We start from the raw sequence: 22,273 nt of genomic DNA, 5'->3' as shown, positions 1-22,273 counted from the left end.
AAAATGAAGAAATTGAAAAATATTTGAAACATTCGATGGATTGTAAAAAATTATTTCTCTTTACAACGGTAATTTTTTCGGGCGGCGGATTGATTTCAATTTTTTCGCCACTCGGCTACTATCTCTGTACCGGAGAGCTCTTTTTGCTATTTGGTTTCTTCATACCTGGCATCAGTTCAACTTCGAATCCGGGCTACTTTGTAAATTGTTTGTACCAAATTCTGCAAGTGATCTTAACGGTTCTCGGCCCAATGCAAACTACGTATCACACCTATCTCTTGTTCAGTAGCAGCGCCTTTTTTCAAATTGACAACTTAATCATCAAATTGCGAAAATTGAATTCGGTCATTGAAACAAATCCAAATAAAGATGGACATCAAGCGAGTTTGGATGAACTTGTGAAACTTCACCAACGTTTTCAGGATTTCATTGGCACCGTTGAGGACATTTACAACAAAATGTTTCTCGTCAATATCGGAGGTTATGCCTTCATGAAAATTTTGTTTCTCTTTGTGCTCGTGAACCAGCCAACATGGATCGTGGGATATTATGGACTTGTTGTGTTTTTTTCTCTGATTTTTATACCGTGTGCGATCGGGACCGCAATTGAGATTAAGAACGATTCGTTAGTCGATGAGGTTTATTGTGTTGCTTGGTACTCGTTGACGCCGCGGGAGAGAAAAACTTATTGGATGTTTTTGTATGGAGTGCAAATTACATCGATGCCAACTTGTGGAGGATTTCGCCCATTGAATGTCGAGACTTTTAGAGCAACGTATTCAACTATTTACTCATATTTGATGTTTATGATCGATACGCAAACATAAGGCTTTAATTGATTTCACGAAATGAAAATTTGTAATTTTTATAAAGAGATTTCTGAAAAATATTTAATTGAGTATGAGCTAATTTTCAGAAAAATATTTATTTTTAACCTCCTTTATAATGTGAATGCACTTAATGCACTAAACTAAACTGATATATTTATATAAAAGTTTTTAAAATTAAAAAAATAGCTTAATAAATTTTTTAAGCTCATTTTTAAGTTTGGAATAATTTTAAAAAAAATTGAAAAATGTAAAATTCAATAAATTCGTAAGGCCGCTCCAAATTTTTTTTATGTTTTTGTCCCCTGCCCCATTTCAAAAGCCGAAAATCCAATGGGGCAAAATAAAAAAAAAGTTAAAAATTTCATCAAAATTGACCATTTTTTGGTCATTTTCCTTACTTTTTCAAGGAATTTTCAAAATTTTTTTAAAATATTGTTAATTTTTAAATTTTTTTGTGTTGAAAATCGAAATTTTACATGAATTTTCTTCTATAAAAATATTTCCTAAAAATTATTTTTCAAAAATTTTTGACGGTTATTTTTATGAAATTTTTTTGTTAAAATTTAAAAAAAAAATAAAATTTTCTCATTTTGTATGAAATAGTATTTCAAAACTTTTTACAAAACATCGGGACAAAAACACCGAAAAAAATTTGGAACGGCCTAATATTTTTTTTCCAAATTTTTCCTCATTGATTTCCAAATTTAAAAAAATAACATTTTGATAAAGGATAAAAAATAATTTCGATTAAAATAATGTTTGAACTGAACTTTATTAAAATTAACTAAAAACTGACTTAAAAATTGAAATTTTATCCAAATTTTTAAAGAGCTCAGGTCTTTTTAAAACTTTTTGCTGTAAAATGTAAAAAAAATTATTCAACAATTATTTTTTTTATTTTTTACATTATATTTTAAGATGTTTTCAAAAGTCTCTTTACAAAATACCGTAATTTAGATAATGCTAAGAAAATTTTAAAGTCTGTTTTCTTAACATTTTTTGTTTCAATTTCTTATTTTTAATAATTTTTAACTAAAATATTTAAAATTTTAATTGATTTTGAGTTTTTATATATTTTTATTTTAAAATTATAATTTTTGTGTAAAAAAAAAAATAAAAAAATACAACTAAAATTGTTCAAATAAATAAAAAAAAATCTTAAAAAAAATTAAAATAAAAAAATCTAAAACTTTTAAGGATTTAAAGAAAATCTGATGAAAAAAAAATATTTCTTATCAAAAATTTGCATTTATTTTATTTTTTTTTTCGAAAAAATTAAATCTTACAAAGTTCAAAATCAATATGCAATGAACTTTTGTTCACAAAAAAAATTGTAAATTTTCATCAAATCAAACAAATCATAATCAATCAAATTCGTATGTTGATATTGTACATAAACTCTCGACAAAAGTCTACGTGACTCATCGCCCACTTGCGAGCAATTCCAAATTGAGTGATTTTTAGGCATTTTTTTCAGATTACAATACGCACAAAATTTTGGCACAAACAAATCCTTCAGGGGCCAAATCATGTCAATTCGTTTTTTCATGCAGCGATTTTTTCGCGACGAATTGAATGGTTTTATTGAAGGCGTAATTTTCGACGACAAACTACCGATCAGCATTTTCTTTTCCTCTTGCGACAGCAACGCGGTGTGCGAAATATCGTTCGCACTCGTTGTGAGAAAGTGAATTTGTTGCAATGCTGGTCGGATTTTTTCCGCAATTTTCGCGTCATTTTCCCTGTTGAAGGCAACGTAACGTTCGAGGGCCCAAACAAAATCCATTTCCGAGTTAATGGCGCCACAAGGGAAGCCATACAGAAAGTTGACAGTTGCCGGTTTTGATGTGAGAAACTCCGAGGTCGACAGAATTTCGCTCATTTGGCAGCACATGATCCTGCAACAGTCGCTCTTTAACTGTTGCATAGCATAAAGGTCGGCAATTTCAAAGAAAAGCAGCACGTTTTTCACAGAAAGACGAATTTTCATCAATTCTTCGGCGAATTGCAAGGCAACAACGCAGTTGTATTTGTGAGCGCAACAGAAAAATTCCACGAGAGTTTTGTCATCTTCCAGCTCGTCACTTATTGTAAAGCCATAAATGTGTCTAAAAAGAAAATTTTATAGAAAAATTTCTTAAAAAAATTTTTTTTTCGAAAATCATCAAAAAACTTACCTCAAAAAAGCTACAAAACCATCAAAACTAATATCTGCAATACAAACATTCGTGTCGTCCTTAACTCCGCCATTCGTGACAGTTTCACCGAAAAACTTTGCCTCAAAAACATCACTCACCAAACTTAACCAGAATTTGTGGGCGCCATATTTAGACCATGTTCCATCCGCTTTTTTGCAATGAAAGAAAACATCACAACGCTTCTGATCAATCAATAACACACGCAAGGCTTTTTGTGGAATGTTTTCCATTTTTCACAGAAAATTCTAGGTTTTTAAGAACAAAACAAAAATTTAATAAACCAAACTAAAAATGTAAATCAGGTCCGTACCCAGTGGCGGCATGCCGCGGCATAGCGGATAAAGGGGCATCGAAAATTTCTAAAAATTTTTTTGAGTTTTCTGAATTTTTAGGAGAATTTCCACACAAATTTTTGTTCTCGCAAATTTTTAATATATATAAAAATATTTCATACAATTTATTTGATTTGTTCACAAATTCGATTCATTTTAATTTTATTAAGAGAAAAAATCTTAACCTTAAATCTTAATTTAAGAGAAAAAATAACAGTTGAAATTCAAATAATACTGAAAAATGTTAATAAATTAAGAGAAAGTTAATTTTCTAATTTCTCTCAAATTTTTGACGTTTTTTAAATATTTTTCTTAACTATAAAAATTGAAAAATTAAAATTAAAAAATAATTTTATTTTAATAAATTTTTTTGACACTTAAATGATAATTTTGAAATGAAAATTTATAAAATTACAAAATTTATTTAAATTTTCAGTTAAAATTTTTCAAAAATAAGAATTTAAAAAAATATTAAGAGAACGAGCTTTGACTAATATTTTCGATGAGAGAACAGATTTTCAAATTCTCTTAGCATTATCTTCATTACGGTATTTTGGATTTTCTAGATCCTCAAAAAATTATAAACAGGCATGTTTATAAAATTAATTTTTTATTTCAACTTAAGTTAAAAGAACTTAATTTACAAATTTTGAATAAAAATTATATTTTTTCTTAAAAATAATCTGAAAAATAATTTTAAAAAATTCTTGAAAAATATTTTTTTTTTTTTACAATATTTTTAGAGATGAAAATTCATGTTAAATTTCGTTTTTAATAAAAAAAAATTCTTGAATTTTTTAAATATTTTAAAAATTTTTTGAAAATTTCTTGAAAAAATATGGAAAAGACTTAAAAATAGTCAATTTTGATAAAATTTTTAACTTTTTATTTTTTTTTTATATTTTGATAGAAAATTTTATCTCTTTTTGACAACTTTGGTTCTTTTAAGATATTAAGATATCTAAATGTTTCATACTTACGTAAAAGGAAATCGAAAACATTTTTGAGTATCGGACTGAAATTGAGATCAAAAATATTTTTACTATAGATGGCGCTTCAAAAATTTTCAAATTTCAGGTTAACAATTTACACCTAGATACGGCACTGATCATGTCAAAACAAACGAAGCGTGTTCTAACCTCACTTTTTAATTGAAATTTGTTTATTTTGTTCGCTGTGTCTTAAATAATTTAAAAAAAATGGTTCTAAATTGTGGAAATGCGTATCATCAGCTCTTCATCGATCAAAAACGTTGTGATGTTTCGTTCTTGTGCAAAGATGATGACGGAAATTGGACTTCCATCGGAGCCCACAAGTTTCATTTGAGCGCAGTTAGCGAGGTTTTCGAGACCATGTTTTACGGCGAATGTGTCAAGAAGGGATTTACCAAAGAAAGTGACGAGATCCGGATTGAAGACATCAGTTTGAAGGCTTTTCGTCTCTTTTTGAAGTAAGTTTCGTGTCAAATTTTATTTCGATCTTTATAAAAAAACATTTTTTTCCAGATTCATCTACTCGTCAGAGATAAAATTCGACCACGGAAGCACTTTAGCTGAATTTTACAGCGCTTGCCATAAATACACCTGCAAAGACGGTCTCAAATTCGCCGAAAAATCAATGCAGGAAATGCTCTGTCCTCAATACGCGACAATTTTCTACGAAATTTCCGTTTTGTATGACATTCCAAAGATCAAAGCGGAGTGTGAAAAGGTAAAAAATAAATTTTTTCTTCAAAAATCTGTAAAAAAATAATTTTTTTCAGTTCATGACTTACCAAACTGATGAAGTAATAAACAGCTACGAGTTCCTAAGTGCAAGTCCCGAAACCATCAACATGATTTTCGCCCAAAATAAGGTTTGTTTAAAGTCAGAACTGGATTTCTGCTGGGCCCTTGAACGTTACATCAGGCAAAACAAGAAAACGGATCCAGAAATTGCCGCAAAAGTCCGTCCCGCGATAAATTCCATTCATTTTTTGCAACTTGCGGCCTCGGATATCGAAGAAATTGCGTTTCTCACGAAGGAGGAAAAAGATGCCATCGTGAAATGTCTTCCGCCGAGCCGAGATTTGAAGAAAATGCCCGAAAATTTCTGCAAAAAGAAGGAAAAGCGGTTCGTGAAAAAGAGAATTGACTTTATAAGAGCGCTAAATAAGGTTTATCGCGACGATGTTTGTGTTAATTGTAAAAATTTGAAGCTCAGCTGCGATCATCCGCTTTGGTGGTGCACAAAAATCAGCTCGATGAGTCCCATTGAACGCATTTACTACAAATATCAACACGGGAATGTCTGCGATTACGCCTCGGATGACTTGGAAAAGCTCTACAAAAGTTGCGTCCTTCAAAAATTAATCAAGCCAATCTAAATTTTTGTTGTTTATTTTTAAATAATTATTTTTTTGTTATTGTTTCTAATCGATTCTCGTCTATTTTTAACAGAAATAAATTTTCACCATTGAAGGGTTACTTTCAAATCGCACGAAACCGGATTCCGGAATGAATTCTATTCCACGAAATGTCATCAAAGTCACGTCATCGCATTCCCAAAAACCAAAAACACTTCGAGCTTGCTAGAAAAAGACCATAGAAACCGGAAAATTTAAAATATATTAGATTGTGGTTGACATTGCTCTTGATACGCACCAACATAAACACAGAAATCTCTTGCATAAGTCAGTCTTTTTCGAAAAAGTTTAAAATTTTGCAAGTAACGTAACTTCTGGAAAGACTGGTCAGTAAAGAAATAAAATAAAATGGTTGTGACACGCATAAGCATAGGCAAGACTTTAAAAGAACGTCGTACGAAAACGGAAGGAAACCGGTATTTATGAGCTGTATTGCAATTAAACGCAGCCAAAATCGAGTTAATTCTAGTGTGAGACCTTCTCTAGACAACCGATTTGTTTTTTTGCCTTTCTCTTTCTGTAGAACAGAACTTTTTGTGCTGCAGCGAGCATTGAACCGATAATTAATCGATTTGAGGAAAGGATTAAAATTGCGATAATTTTTGTCAATAAGCTGCGAATTTTTTAAAGATTTTTCAAAAATTATTTTAAATTAAACGAATTATTTTCGAAGAATTTGAAGTAAATTTTCGAAAATTTTTCAATATTTTAAAAAATTTAGTTTTTTTTACTTAAAATTTAAAATTTTTAATTAATTTTTAAAATTTGAAATTTTTCGGAAATTTGTTTAAAATTTTTCGAAAATTAATTTAAAATTTTTCGAAAATTTGTTTAAAACTTTTCGAAAATTTGTTTAAAATTTTTCGAAATTTTTCATAACTATGCGAATCAATTTCGAAAAATGTTTAATAGGTACTTTTAAAAATATAGTTTTCGAAAATTTTTATCATTTAAACATTTAGATTTTTAGGAATCCGCCAAAAAGTTAAAAAAATAAATATCGAAAAATTTTCGAAAATTTGAAAGAACAATTTAAATAAAAATTTTAATGAAAAACAAAAGTTACAAAAACAATTTCGAAAAATTCTTCGATAATTTAAAAAAATTTTAAAACAATTATAGCTCAAAAAGTTAAAATTACTTTTAAAGTCCCTAAGCATATATGGGCATTAGATAAAAAAAAATTTAAAAAATTCAAGAATTTTAATGAATTCGAAAATTTTCGATATCGAATTTCGAAAATTTGAACATTATTTTTCGAAAATTCATGAAAAACATCTATTTTCTTAACTACAACTTTATTTAAGATTTTTTTTTTGCCAACAAATTTTTTGTGTAATTAAAGAAAAAAAATCATAAAACAATTATAGCTCAAAAAGTTCGTAAAAAAATGCCATTTTCACGATTTAAAAATTTTTCGTTTTGAATTATTCAAAATAATTTTTAAAGTATTTCAGACTTTGTAATCTTTTTTTTTTTCAAATTTTCATTAATTTGAGTTTTTTTTTTTCAAATTTTTCACGAAAATTCATATAAAAAGTTCCTTTTCTATTTGCTTAACTACAACTTTATTTAAAAACCCCTTTTTTTTGAACCATAGACAAGAAGCCTTACCAAATTTTTTATGCTTCAATAAGATATATAACACTTTGCATTTGAGATTATTTTTTTTTTGACGAAAATTAAAATAGCCAAATGTAGGTCTTGCTAACGGATCAATATTTTTCGCTCAAATTTTAGGTATCGTGGGGATTTTGATCATAGAACACGATAAACTAACTTTTAGACACAAAAAAAATTTTTGTGGCAAAAAAAAAATTCTTAAATAAAGTTGTAGTTAAGAATTTGTAATTAACCATCTCTTTCGCTAACAGTTGATAAAAAAACAAGAAGAGGAAGCGTTCGTTGAACCGCTGTTTGTTACAATTAAAAACGGAGAAACGTATTTTAATTCGATTTGCGTCATAAAAGACAAAGATAAACCGGATGATTTTTTTTGAGTAGTACCTTAATAAGAACCATTTATAGGACTACATGATGTCTATCCATGACGTACCTACTAACACGAAATATGACGGATGGAAATGTACAAAATTCTTAAGCCACTTCATTAAAATATTTTTTGTGTTATTTTTTTTTAAGGTCGAGTGATTTTTTGCGAACCAAAAGAGCTCGCTAAAATATTTTTAGAACGTTTCGTGATCCATATTTATAAAACTAACAAATCAATCCAGACAAACAAAAAATTAAAACGTTTCAAATCAACAAAAAGTGTAAATGAATTAATTATTGGCTCTCGTTTCGTTTGTTTTTCTTTGTACGTAATTAATAAATCCACTGGATTGACGCAATTGATCATACCTAATTATGCATGAGGAGCAAAAGTCAAATTTTGAAAGGAGACAGAAATATCACAAGTAATTAAAATGAAGTTTTAATAGACAAATCAAATAAGAAAAAAATTAAGTTGCATTCAAGACTTGTATGCAATTTGAAATGATCATGAATTAAAATTCATTCGTGAGATTTTTGCATGAAATTGTTTGAAATCTCGCATCGGAAGTAAATTCTTAGTATTTAAAAGCTTTTATTTGTGAGAATTTAGTTTTTTTAGGTTCTTTATCTAAAATGGAAAGTATAAAGCGAAGTTTACTTAAACAATTATTTTTTTTAAATTTAATTCGACTTTTGAATTATTCCAATTAACATTCAAATATTAAAAAGTGAATCACAAAAAGTGAATTTTTGAAAGAACTTTCTTGACAAAATGAAAGAAGAAGGCGAATGAAGATCATTGTACTTAAAAGAAGTGTTTGTCTCGATGCAAATAAATTAATTGAATTGATTAAAAATATTGACAGAAAAATATTTAAAAAAATTATTTAATTTTTTTTATGAATTAATTTTTAAAATTTATTTTTTTTTAATTAATTTAAATTTTTAATTTTATTAAATTAAAATTAAATTAAATTATTTTAATTAATTTTATTTTATTAACTTTTAATAATTTATATTTATTTTAAAAAATTTATTTGTTTAAAATTTTTTATTTAATATTTTTCTTAACTTAATTAATTTTTATAATTTAATTAAATAATAATAATTTTAAAAACATAAAATAATTTTTAAAAAATTATATTAATTCAAAAAAAAATTAAATTAATAAAAAATATAAAAATATATTTTTAAAAAATTGTCAAAAAAAATTAATTAACAACCGATCCAGAATTTCTTCTTTTTGATTCATCAAAAAAACCAAAACAAAAGAATCACGATATCGCGTCACAAAACATGCATTTTAAAACGTATGTACGAAAAAAAAAATAACATTCACGCAAGAAATCCACTTCTACCCCAAAACACACATTAACATATCTCTTGTACATTTAATACAGCATTGGGTAACATATGTACGAAAAACGTAACTCAGTCGGTTTCAGTCATCAATTAGTCGTTGTGGGGATCGGAAGTGCCTCCAAGTAGCTCCTCCGAAAAAATATTTACAGAATAAAAGTGAAATAAATAATTAAAAGAAAAATATTTTTAATAAAAAAAAATAACTTGAAATAATAAATAAATATTTAAATGTGAAAACACAAATAAACAAGTGAATTTTACAAAATAAAAAAAAATTATTACAAAAATAAATAAATCAATTGAAAGTGCTGTGACAATTTAAAAATATAAAAAAAAATTAAAAGAAAAAAAAATAAATTTTATTTTACAAAAAAAAAGTAAGTTAATTTTTTTACTCATAAAAATAACTCAAAACTGAATTAAGTTGTCTCCCATCAATCAAGCGCAATAAGTCATCACAATTATTTTCGTGAAATGAATATTAAATTATTTCGTATTTACAATAAATTAAATGAAGAAAAAAAGAAGCAGCGAAAAATTTTGCAATTTTTTATTATTTACTTTTGTTGTCACATTTTTTTTTTTTTTTTTTTGATGATCGAGACCTACATTGATGGACTCCATTTTGACAGTCGTAAATAAATAAAAACATGTGCGATATTATTATTCATATTAAATTACATTTTTAAGTTAATTTATTCGAAAAAAAAATTATAAAAAAAAAATTATTTACCAAAAAAAATAATTTCTGACGTAGATGGTGGAATTACTGAGCGCGAAATTTTTAGGGTTTTGCGTCACAGAATTGATTTATTCGTTCTGTGAAGCTAGCAACTCCCTTTAACAACAACATGTTTCAGTTTATGTGACAAGACACATGCTCAAGTTTGTCAAAAGTGTGTTATGTAAACGCTATTGCAGTGATAATTTATGCGTTGAGGAAGGGTATGTCTCACAATTTGGTGTTTTCTGTGCGGAGGTGTCCAACAAAAAAGATGATTTTTGTGCGGAAATAAAATGTAAAGACAATAAATGGTGATTTTAAATATTTTTTTGGGGACAATTCAAAGGTTTGGTTTTTTTTACATAACAAACTTCTTTGAAAATGGACGTGACCTTCAAGTGCCGAATTTAATGCTTTGACATAAAAGTTTTCGATTGACATTCAAAAAATATTAGTGCGTACTGACCCAACGTTGACCTTTAATTCGAAAAATCGCAGGTTCGAGATCAAACTTTTTTCATTGAAGTTATTGAAACGAGTGTCCGGTTGCTGATTTTTTTTTAGCAGACCCAAAAAAAAACCATCATGTAATACAAAAATAGTTTGTTGAACCCACATAGAGACATACGAATCCATTTCTTGTTTCTCAAATTTGATCAACCTTGAAAATTTGTTGGTCAAAAGTATATGCACCGAACAAAAAAAAACGTTTACCTGTTCGCGAACAGTCGATCGCGCATGCAAGCGCGGGATTCGCAAGAGCAAAAAAAATGCATTCAATGAGAGTTTAACATTTTAGGACAAGGTTACTTTTATTTAAATAAAGCCGGTAATGCTATTTACTTTACATTATTTGTATTTTTAATAAACATTTAATGAACCTAAGGACCGACAACGTTGACGACAACGATCATCAAGCAAAAAAAAAAGTAAAAGTAATTCGCAGTGCCAAAAAATATAGTTTTCTGGGTGTCATTCATGCGCTATTTGCAGACCAGTTTCGCACTTAATTCGCACCATGCGTTTCATTCAAAGAAATTTTCGCAGCTCTATTCATGTGCTGCTATTACGTATTGCATAATGGCATGTCTTGTCACTTCTCATGGTTGCTGCTGCTGCTGCTGCTGTTGGTTTAGTGCTCATAACGAGTTTTCTCAATGTGCGATTCGATTTTTCCAGAAAGAAAATAAAAAGTAGGTCAGTGTGTGAATTAAATAAACAGTTACACTTTGTTGATGGAGTCGATATGGAGATGAACAGTGGTCGGCTTGGATCGATAACGAACCATTTTTGCACACTTTTGAGCTCATTCAAAGTTTGAGATGGCGCCTTGAATTCAACTAACTTATTTGGAGTCACTTTAATATCTTTTTTAGTCTAGTTTAAGGCATTGAATCTTGTAAATATCTACTGACTTCTTTTATTGACTTAACTTAATTTTATTCTGAGTAGTAATTTTATATCGCAATTTTTGCCCTGATATTCACAAAATTTCAATTATTTCGTTTACTTTTATTTCATTTATTTATTAAGAACGATGGTTGCTGATGCTGCGATGCTCGGATTTACAAGAATCGATCGTTATGATTCTCCTTTAATTTAATTTACTTATTACTTGTTATGATGATGATTATATAATGACCCACCTAAGCACACAAAAAAGGGCTTTTTGTGGGTTTTCTTGATGCCTAACCTTTTCCATATTCTTCTTTAACCGTGCTGACGCTCTTTAAGAAAGAAAAGATTTCTTTTAGAGAGAAGTCTCTAAATTCTTCAGGCTCTAACATACTATTCGTGCTTCCTAAAAGCAACATTCTTTTGTGTTCCAAATAAGGACAATCGCATAAAATGTGCTCTGCTGTTTCTTCTGCTGAATGACAGATTCTGCAATCTGATGAATTCCTATAACCCATTCTACTCATTAATTTGTTCAATCTAGCATGTCCGGTTAGGAAAGCAACTATGACTCTAATTTGAGTAATATTCATGTTAATAAGCTTTGTTTGGTACAATACTATTGACATGTTCTGATAACTTCCTTTCTTCGAATTCCCAGTATCTTGTGGTTTCGTCTATAAGCCATTCGAAAATAGCACTCTTGGCCATTACTTGGCCATTACCATATTACCATATTACTTGTTATGTAGATTCATCCTTTTAAATAATATTACAGTTTGCACAATCTTGGGGTTCAATGGTCAACCGGAAAAGGTTCTCCAATTCACCGATGCAGTTCAATAAATGGTTGAAGGGATTGAATTTATGATTCTTTTGAGTTTGTGATGAAAAGCATACGAAAGCAGTAAGATCGAAATCTGTCTTTCACAAATTCACACGAGGCTCTTTTGAAATTCACATAGTTCACGTCGATATTGAGTCTGTCACGTTAGATTTGACATTAATTGGGATCAATTTGTTTAATTTCAGTCTCCATATTTCTCTTCTAATAATTCTTGTGAGAATTTTAGAAAGAGATAAAAGACCTCTTCTGAGTCTCTTCCATAAAATTTGGTTTGTTAAATTTTTTGCTTGGTTTGAATTAATTGGAATAAATTTAAAAAGGTCTCATAAACCAGAGGGCCAGTCAATGGTATCTTGATAAAAATCGTCTAAACCTAAAAAGAAACAAAAAAAAATAAATAAATAAAAATATACTTACCTCGCAAAATCCAAATGATTAAAAAATCGCAGCCGACCACTGTAACACTAATCACAAAATTTAAAAAAAAAATAATAAAATACATTTAAAATAAAAACAAGTTTTTTACCTGCAGAAATGCATGATAAGGCAATGAACTCACATCACATAAAGTAACAAAATTCTTTGATCTACACACGATTATTTTTTGTTTAATGCAAGCAACCAGCTGTTGGTTTTAGAAAAAGAAATCGAAAGTTATTGCATTCCAACATAGATATATTGAGTCATTAAATCATGTCACCATTAAATCCATTCAACGCGCGGTGAACAGTGAAGAGTAATTATCTCTTACCTGTGTTACAGCATCTCAAGTGATTTCAACTCAAACATGTATTTCAGTAGTATTTGAATAGTATCGACAAAAATAATTCACACATGTTTCTTTCTTCTACAACTCTTGCATTAAAGTACCTGCAAAGATATTTATTTTAAAATATAAATCAATAGCATTGTGAAGTAAAAAAAACTATTATTATTATTGAATCACGACACGAATAATAATCAAAAAGTTACATAATTCACAAAAAAGTGTGATATTATTTCTTTAAACCATTACTGCAAAAAAAAAATAATTTCACATAGTTTTTTTTGAGGGCCACACACGCACAAAACAAAAAAAATGTGAAAGATTTAAACGACACTTAAAAAGAGACGAACTCCCAAAAATTTTGTTTTTTTTTTATTTTTCGTTAATTTCTCGATCAAGGTGAACAGCTTCGTTATTTAGCTGGTTATTTGCCTCATAACTGTACTTTCTGTCAAAAATATTTAATTAACGGACAATTTTGTTAATGAAAAGTTGTTTTAATGACACTTGACCGATAAGTAACTTTCACACAAAATGAAAGCAAAAAATACATACCTTTTTTTTTTTTTTTGAACAAACATAATTTACATTTTTTCAGGTTTTGAACAATTTTGGGACGTCTCGTTTTTACATCCTTCAAAATTAGTCGAGATATGCGGAAATATTTTGCGATTTTTTGTCGTTAACTCATTCGGATGTTTCTCGAAGAAATTGCATCGTTAAAAAAATTTGAAATAATTTTCAAGGTCACTTTTTCATTGTTTTTGATATGGTTTCATTAACGAATATGGTTCTCACCATAATTTTGATAATTATTGAATATCATTAATTTTTTTAATTAATTAAATATTTTTCCTCGTTTTAATTTATTTTTTGCTCTTTTTTTTTATAAGATTTTGCAAAAAAAAATACTTTGTCTTTAATAAAAAATAAAAAAAAAACAGGAATAAATCACCGGCTTCCTCCATTCTCAATAATTTTTTGCATTACAATTTTTTTTTTTCGCGTCGACTGTGTCATAACTTGACCATGGCTCGATTCTTTATATGTAAAAAAAACACAACAGCAAATATTTGATATGAATAATAAATGATAAAATAAAGCAACAATTTTATTATGAAAATGTTTTGTGTACCTTTTGGGTGACGAACAGACGATGATGCAAATTCGTGTGACGCATATTTTTTTTTTCGCGCGCGCATAAAAGTATATCAAACAAACCAACAGAATATTAAATTAGGTTTATTTTGCGCAAATATTGGATTTTAATTTAGTGATTTTTCGTGTTTGTCTATTTGAATAGAATAAAAGTGAGTTTAGCGTGATTTTAGATTGTTTAGATAATTATTGCGTTAAAAAGCAATAAAAATTATGGACCATGAAATAAAGTTGTGAAGATCATCGGTTGGGAGTAATTTAACAATAATTAAAAAAGTATTGTGTTGGAATGTTTAAAACGTGCGAGATTTCAAAGGTAAAACCTTAGTAAAGTTCAATTTCATGGAAAAAAAAATTGTTCAAGTTTATGAAGAAAATAAAAAGAAACTTAATTGACTTTTCAAGTTGTAAACTTAAATCTGTTGTAAATCTGTTCAAATCGAAAAAAAAGGATTTTATTTTAAAAATTTTCAAGAAAAATCTTTCATATTTTTTTTTTACTTTTTGAATTTTACTTTAAAATTTATTTTTTTAATTAACTCTCAAGAAAATTCCGTTCAGAAATGTCAATTTAAAAATTACCGTCAAAAAATTCGTAAATCGCCATTTTGCTAATTCCAATACGATTTTGGAATAATCTTCAATAAAAAGTAAAATAAAGTTAAATTTATCAAATATTTTTATCGAAAATGGAGAAGCCTTGTATGACTTTAAAAGTAAGAAAGTTTGAAAAATACTTTTTTAGCATAAAAGCAAAAGTTTCTAGCATAAAATTGAATAAAATTCACAAAATTGACATTTTTATTCAATTTTATGCTAAAAATATTTTTTTTTTTCAAATTTTCGAACTTTTGAAGCCATACAAGGCTTCTCCATTTTCGATAAAAATATTTGATAAATTTAACTTTATTTTACTTTTTATTGAAGATTTTTCAAAAATCGTATTGGAATTAGCAAAATGGCGATTTACGAATTTTTTAACGGTAATTTTTAAATTGACATTTCTGAACGAAATTTTCTTGAGAATTAATTTTAAAAAATAATTTTTCAGTAAAATTCAGAAATTAAAAAAAAAATATGAAAAATTTTTCTTGAAAATTTTTAAAATAAGTCTTTTCAAAGGAATTCAATAAAAAAAAATTAAATTTTTAAATATTTAATTAAAAATCTTCGGAAAACTTCAAAATACCATAAGAATGAACTAAAAAAAAATGCAATTTTTATATAAAAATTCAGTTCAAAACAAAAATGAGACATTTTTCATGAAAATATTTCAGAAATTTATCAAAATAATTTTTTAACGAAAAAAAAAATCTACTTATTTTCTGAGCCTAATTAAATTTTTTTTAAATCAAATTCTATTTTGCCAAAAAAAAAATCAGCAATTCACGATCTTTATATATAAAAAATTTAAACAATGCTAAAAATTAATCTCACCTGTGGATCTAAACTTTTTTTTCAATTAAAATTGAACAAAAACAAAACATCACGTTTCAAATTCCATTAAGAACAAGGAAATGGCTTTTTTTAATGATCATTCATGATCTCCACACGTCTTTCTGATCCATCCAATCTAAAAATGTAAATCATTATTTCAGCTCATAATAAAAAAAAAAACAATTAAAATTTCAATCAATAATTTTTTTTAATCATTTCCATTCTAATCGATCATCAGAAATTCTATCCACGTGTTTTTTTTTTGTAGTTTAGAAGCTTCACATTTGCAGTTCAATGGCAACTCGTGCAAATATTGATACAGTCTCTTTTAATTGAAATTATTTGTTTTCCATCAGCGGCTTCTTTTTTAATAAGAAAACTAACAAAAGAAGCTGTTTAAGTTGTTACAATTCACGGAAGCTGCCGCGTGTTTAAATTAATACAAAAACAAGAAAAAAAACAGCAAAAAAATGTTACACTAAAATAAAATTAAATTAACATGTGTAAATTTATAGCAAATTTATTAAATGAATTTTTTTTTCAACAAGTCTTCAAGTTCATGAACTGCTTCTCAGTTTTTTGCCTTTTAATGAATGACTTAAGTCGTTACATTTGATGGCTCATATTAGCATGTAAGACACATTTTTTGTTGTTATTTTTAACTTTTTTTTTGTTAAATCACGTAGTTCGAGTATTTAAGTCCTCTGTATGTCTTTTACGGATGAGAAGATTTCTCTACTTGATACTGAACCAAGAGGAAAAAAATTGATCAAGATATTTGTTTTGTTAGATGATTTGACAATTTTTTGGGTGTAGTTACCAATATTATTGATTCATTATTAAAATTTGCATTATCAAGTGTGCTTCAGAGGTTGTTCTTGTGTCTCGATGATTTTTTTTTTTTGAAAGTTCAAATTTTTGCATTTCAAGAACTCTTCAAAGGTTGATGAACACGAAAGTTGTCTGAAGGTGAAAAGCTTTTTATTTTTTACAAAATGCAGGGAGACAAATATTTAATTCAAATTTAACCAGATTTCAGTCACACCTTCGTTCTAATTGAAAACTCACATTTTTGATTGTTATCTTTTTCCAGTTTGCATCAGACGTTAGTCTAATAGAAGAGATCAGTATGACGCCGACAGCTATGACAGATCCACTCAATCCGGATTTGACGCCGATCCAGCAGTTTTACACAAAATGCAATATTTTTGTAACAGGCGGAACAGGTAATTTTAGTTTTTTTTTTAAAGATGGGTTTTTATACCGGCGGATAAACAAGATGGCTTTTTCCCGCCAAAATTATGATTTTTTGAATAAATGAATAAATTTGAATTTTTTAGGTTTTTTGGGCAAAGTACTTCTAAACAAAATTCTGAGTTCATGTCCCGGTATTGAGAATATTTATTTGTTGGTTCGTAATAAACGTGGAAAAGATGTTCATTCACGAGTTGAAGAGATTTTTGAGGATCCTGTAAGTTTTTTTCTTACTTTTAGGTTAGAAATTTTGATTAATTTAAATTTTTTCTGTAGATTTTCAAATCAATGAAGGAAGTATGTCCCAAATATCGGTATTTGGTGCAAGGAGTCGCTGGCGATTGTTTGCAACCAGGTCTTGGTCTCAGTGATCAAGATAGAGAAACGTTGATAAACAAGGTGAGGTTTCAACTAAAAAACCAGTTTTGGTTGATTTTTTGATGATAACTCTCAATATTTTCAAATAAAATGCTTGGTTTGGATAAAAAAAATAATTTTTTAAGAAATTTACTTACCTTTTTCATTTTTTTCCTTTAGGTCAACATAGTATTCCACATGGCAGCCACGGTCCGATTTGACGAAAAGCTCAAAATTTCGATGCAAATCAACGTCAAGGCTGCTAAAGATGTTCTCACACTGTGTCATGAAATGCGAAATCTCAAAAGTGTCATTCACGTATCGACCGCTTACACACAATGTCCCTTCCCCGAGGTAGAAGAGAAAGTTTTACGAACCACCAATTGACTCGAAAAAGATGCTTGCACTTCAGGATTGTCTTTCAGAGAAATTTTTGGACAACATTACGCCAATGTGAGTTCCAATTTCCTCGTCATGAGATGTTAATTTTAATTTTCTTCCATTTAAAACTTAGGCTCCTCGATAAATGGCCCAACACATACACTTTCACAAAGGCAATTGCCGAAGATGTCATCCGGAATAATTCCAATGGACTGCCGTTAGGTGTCGTTCGCCCGGGCATTGTAATTTCCACATATCGTGAACCCGTCAAGGGATGGATTGATAACTTTTATGGACCAACGGGAGTTATTGCGGGTGCAGGCACTGGCGTATTACGGACATTGCGATGCAATCCGGAACGTGTGGCGAATATGGTGCCCGTTGATATGTGCGTTAATGGGATTTTGACGGCGGCATGGGAAGTTAATGAAGTTTTTGCGAGGTAAGGTTTTGGTTTTGAGATTAAGTTTTATTCGAGCGGTGAGATTTTTCGTCAAAGGATAAAGATTTGGTCGTATGAATGCTATAGAGCTCCGTACAGAATATACCTATACGGATTGTTGTATAGGTAGCTTTAGTACGGAGCTGTATAGCATACATACATACACGAGAAATCTCATCGCTCAAACGAGTATATTTCAAATTTACTCAAAATTTTGCCGAATTCTCGTATAAATACTGTAGAACTTCGTATAAAAAATATCTGTACATAATTTTGTATACGGTATTTTCTATACAAAGTTCTATAGCATCTATACAAGAATCCGGTAAGATTTTTAGAAAATATGAAGTCTATAAAAGCGGTTAGATTTCTTGCCACAGAATATTACCAAAGACTTGTTATAGAGCTCCGTACTGAGCATACCTACAACTTATTTCTGTATGAAGCTCTTTATCTATAATATACATATATACAAGTCTTTTGTAATATTCTGTGTCGAGAAATCTTAATGCTTCAGATCGAAATAAATCGTAAATCAAAAAACTCGTATATATACTACAGAGCTTCGTACAGAACATACCTATACCTACTGTACAAGTAATTTCTGTATGGAGCTCTGTAGCATATATACGAGTTTTAGCTTCAAATTCAAGCTGATTAAAATAAAAAAATACTTTCACAGAGACATCAATCCAGAAATTCCCATCTACAATTACTGCTCGCCAAAGGAAAACGAATTAACCTGGGGAGATTTTACCAACAAAACCACAAAATATGGCGTCATGTATCCAACTGTCAAGGCCATCTGGTATTTATGCTACAACAATAATCCCAGCTACATTATGCACTTGCTCTCGATGATGTTCTTGCACTACTTGCCAGCGGTCTTTATCGATGCCATTTCCATGATAATGGGCAAGAAGCCACGCATGCTGCGTACATACAAAAAAATCCACAAATTCATGCATGTGATTGAGTACTTTTCGATGCGCCAATGGGACTTTCACACAAACAACATTTTCAAGCTGTGGAGCGGCATGGATCCGCGTGACAGAAAGATTTTCTTCTTTGACATGCGACAACTCAACTGGGATAGCTTCTTGGAGAATTATTTCCGTGGCATTCGGCAGTATTTGCTCCAAGATCCAATTGAAACGGTGCCGCAAGCACTTAAAAGATGGAATCGTCTCTACTGGGTGCATCAAGCGGTCAAAGTGTTCGTCTTTCTGTTTCTCGTCAAGATGATATGGCCTGTGGTTAGTCTGATTTTTACATGAAAATAAGGAATTAATGTGCGACGAAATTTAATTATATTTTAATGAACTTACTTTAAAATGTTACGCGACAAAAAAATGGTGATCTAAGGACTTTTTCTGTTAAATGCTAGATAAATGTAATTTTCATCACACATTTTTATTTTTTAATTTTAGTATGTATGTAAATAAATATTATGAAAAATTATTAAAAAACGAAAAAAAAATGTTTTTCTTCAACTTAAATTTAATTTATAAGAAAGATTTCAAATAAAGCAAAACATGAAATTTTTTAAAAATTATTTTAATTTTTGTTTAATATTTAATTTCAGAAATTAAAAAAAAATAAAATTTAAATTGAAAAAAATAAATAATACAGGGTGTCCCGAATTTAAAATTCAAATGATAAAAAAAAACAAAAATATTTATTTAATTAAATTAAATATTTAAAAATACCTACCTATTAATATATTTTACTTTTTTATTTTTGAAAAATGTTTTAATTAATTTTTATCTAAATTGTCAAACAAATTTGAAAATAATTTAAAAAATTTCTTAAGATTTTTTTTTCAAATTTCTCGCATCTTTAATGTTCTAAATAGTTCCAACATCAACATTCTGAACGAAAAAAAATTGAAAAAATAAAAAAAATTATTTGAAATTTAATTTCAAAACCATTTAATTTAATTTAAAATTAAAAAAAATAAAATTAAATTTAATTAAATATTTAACAATTTTTATTAATTTTATTTTTTTTTTTGTCAAAAAACTTGTAATTTGTTTTTTTTTATTTTTTTTAAAGATTTAACAAATTTTAAAATAATTAAAAAAATTTAATAAAATTTCGCCTAGATCAAAATTTCACTATTTTTTTTTTTTTTTTGAAAATTCGGAGAATTTTGAAAATTGTATAAAAAAACGAAAAAAAAACTTAGAAAATTATTAGAAAATTAGAAAATTAACCCAAAATTAGTAAAAAAAAAACCTTGAGAAAATCTTAAAGGTTCTTGGAAAATTAAAAAAAAGATGCTCATTTGGACCTGAAAACATTTAAAAAAAAATTTTTTGGTTATTAAGGGTAGATATATATTATTCAGATACTGCATAAATTATACGTTTACATCATTTTTACTGACTATTTGTATTTTTTTTTTGTTTTTACATCCATTGATGATACGTTTGTTGCTTTGCTTAAATATTTACGAGTAATAATACTTCTACTTCTACATTTAATGAGAAACTTATGTCGATCAAAGAAAAAATCTCTCAGGCATCGAAACCTGCTTCTAAAATTATTTTTGTGCCTTTTTTTGGTATGTTTGTCACAGTGTTCTGTTTAAAATTAATTACTTGCTAAAACTAACATAAATTATTTTTTTGCGCGCCAAAAACTATGAATTCATGCTTTTAACATTGAGATGTCTTTTAAGTACGGAAATTTTCCACAAGCATTAAAAAAAATGAGATTTCTTGCAGAAATAAAATTTAATTTTCCTTTTTCACGTCGCCTCCTCCTCCGAGTTTGCAGTTGAAACGACCTTCAATGAGACCTGTGACGCATTTCAAGTAGCCATTATGCAAAAGTCCGGGATACAAGGCGCTTACGAGTGAAACCAAGTACAAAAGCAGCAAATTGTTCATCGTGGATCCGATCCATGCGAGAATTACGCAAACGGTGCTCGAAGCGAGAATGAACTAAAAAAAATTAATTTTAATTTTTTTTTTAATTTCATCAAAAAAACTTACCAATGTCGACTTTTCTGACTTTGCGTCAAAGACAAAGTGATAAAGTGCTGAAACGCGATTTTTTGCATTGAAAATATCCTGAACGACTTCCTCGAATTGCTTTTCTTGGGTGCCACGCCAATTTTCCGATTTGAAGAGCATTTTCGATAGTTTGGGATAAAAGTAGTCGAAGAGCGTCACAACGAGTCCCGCTAATCCGACGCAAGTGACAAAGGACAAGTCCAAGTACCAAATGAGGAGAAAAACGAAGGAAATGACACCCGCAACGACGCCCGCATAGTACTTTTGTTCCCATTTCAGGAACGAATTGAGGAGTAAAATGAGCTCACGCCAATTTTCCATGTTATGTTTTAATCGATTGTATTCTTTCTTCTGAAAGAAAAAAAAACGGAAAAAATGAAAAAAGTCAAAAATTAAGGAAATTCAGAAGAAATTTCAATTTTTACCTGATTGTCCATGATTCTGATGGGATTTTTGATGATTTAATTGGTGAAAAAGCTAAATTATATTCGTGGATTCGAGCTAAAATTCAACAAAATTTGCGAAATTGCGTTGTTTGTTTACTTTTTTTTCAGTTAGTCAAAATTGCCAATGCTAATTCAATTTTTTTTTTGTGGGTCTCCGGATCATTTGACATCTGTTTTGATCTCGTAATTGATATGGCGTTGTTCATTAATGATGTAAAATTTTTAAAAAGGGAGGAGGTCAGTACGATTAATTTTAATAAAAGGGGGGAAATTTGTTCGAAAATTTCAAGAGAAATATTTTGAACAAATTTTATGTTTTAAATTTTTTAAAAATCATATTTATGGAAGAATAAAAAAAAATTACGATGTTAAATAATTTTCGTTAATATCATTATAAATATTTTAAACGAAATTGGTTTAGGAAACTAAAATTGATTGAAAGATTTTTTTTTAAATTTTTACAATTTTTCACTGAATTTGAAGCTTTTTAATTCAAAAAATTAAAAATGATATGAAAAAAAAATTTACAAATTTTTCGAAATCGCATGCGACAAAAAATTAGTCAATCAATACATTCATGGAAAACTTATGTATCTAAATAAATTTCAATAATTAAAATATCGAAAATTATTTAATAAAATCCTGGGCGCTGGCTTTCTTTCGTTCTATGTATCTCTCTTTGTGACATCAAATTGGACGCCTAAACGGAAATGACATGCCGACAAGCCTTCCGGGGAGGGTGGGACAACAACAGAGAATCAACAAAACAGACTTTATGTCTGCACCGTCTGGTGCTGGTTTTCGTAAAAAATTTCGTATTGTTTTTCATATTTTCATGTTTCCCGTTACTCCAACCGCAATGAAAGACCGCAGCTGAAGAGAGGGACGACGGAATCTGAAGCTGATTTGTATTTTTCTTTCTATT

At 28.5% G+C, this 22,273-nt stretch overlaps 4 protein-coding genes across 4 annotated transcripts in view; 2 read left to right on the top strand and 2 right to left on the bottom strand.

Annotated features, from left to right (window-relative positions):
• LOC134834673 (BTB/POZ domain-containing protein 9-like) overlaps positions 1-3,308 on the bottom strand; it is a 131,751-nt gene extending 128,443 nt beyond the window's left edge. Inside the window, exons 1-2 of the mRNA XM_063849417.1 lie at positions 3,008-3,308; positions 2,117-2,938 (exon numbers count right to left, since the gene is read on the bottom strand). Of these exons, the coding sequence (XP_063705487.1) occupies positions 2,128-2,938; positions 3,008-3,258 (1,062 nt within the window). The 5' untranslated portion in view covers positions 3,259-3,308 and the 3' untranslated portion in view covers positions 2,117-2,127. The remainder of the gene's footprint in view (positions 1-2,116; positions 2,939-3,007) is intronic.
• Positions 3,309-4,481: 1,173 nt separating this feature from the next.
• On the top strand, positions 4,482-5,819 carry LOC134834306 (BTB/POZ domain-containing protein 3-like). The gene is made up of 3 exons (XM_063848928.1): positions 4,482-4,810; positions 4,866-5,070; positions 5,123-5,819. The coding sequence occupies exons 1-3, from the start codon at positions 4,560-4,562 to the stop codon at positions 5,723-5,725; spliced, it is 1,059 nt and encodes a 352-aa protein (XP_063704998.1). The 5' UTR covers positions 4,482-4,559; the 3' UTR covers positions 5,726-5,819.
• A 10,727-nt stretch (positions 5,820-16,546) lies between these two features.
• LOC134834998 (fatty acyl-CoA reductase wat-like) lies at positions 16,547-19,284 on the top strand. Its single transcript, XM_063849840.1, is given in 7 exon segments — positions 16,547-16,674; positions 16,789-16,919; positions 16,979-17,101; positions 17,240-17,428; positions 17,430-17,512; positions 17,574-17,882; positions 18,565-19,284. Coding segments are annotated over 7 exon segments (1,527 nt in total). The 5' UTR covers positions 16,547-16,577; the 3' UTR covers positions 19,160-19,284.
• Positions 19,285-20,208: 924 nt separating this feature from the next.
• On the bottom strand, positions 20,209-21,454 carry LOC134834707 (ADP-ribosylation factor-like protein 6-interacting protein 1). The gene is made up of 3 exons (XM_063849455.1): positions 21,328-21,454; positions 20,882-21,253; positions 20,209-20,830 (listed from the first exon to the last, which is right to left on the bottom strand). Exons 1-3 carry the CDS (start codon positions 21,337-21,339, stop codon positions 20,621-20,623), a joined length of 594 nt encoding a protein of 197 aa, XP_063705525.1. The 5' UTR covers positions 21,340-21,454; the 3' UTR covers positions 20,209-20,620.
• Between the last annotated feature and the right edge of the window lie 819 nt (positions 21,455-22,273).

The sequence above is a fragment of the Culicoides brevitarsis genome, chromosome 3 (assembly GCF_036172545.1).
Source record: "Culicoides brevitarsis isolate CSIRO-B50_1 chromosome 3, AGI_CSIRO_Cbre_v1, whole genome shotgun sequence".
Classification (NCBI taxonomy): Eukaryota; Metazoa; Arthropoda; class Insecta; order Diptera; family Ceratopogonidae; genus Culicoides; species Culicoides brevitarsis.
Note: the sequence above shows the minus strand (reverse complement) of the source record. Positions and strands in the feature narration are given on the sequence as shown.

Bases quoted from the DNA above. Each gene is read 5' to 3' on its own strand.
- LOC134834306 (XM_063848928.1), top strand. From the start codon at position 4,560: ATGGTTCTAAATTGTGGAAATGCGTATCATCAGCTCTTCATCGATCAA. The intron at 4,811-4,865 runs GTAAGTTTCGTG...ATTTTTTTCCAG, and splicing joins GCTTTTCGTCTCTTTTTGAA to ATTCATCTACTCGTCAGAGA. The intron at 5,071-5,122 runs GTAAAAAATAAA...AATTTTTTTCAG, and splicing joins TCAAAGCGGAGTGTGAAAAG to TTCATGACTTACCAAACTGA.
- LOC134834707 (XM_063849455.1), bottom strand. The intron at 20,831-20,881 runs GTAAGTTTTTTT...AATTTTTTTTAG, and splicing joins AGTCAGAAAAGTCGACATTG to TTCATTCTCGCTTCGAGCAC.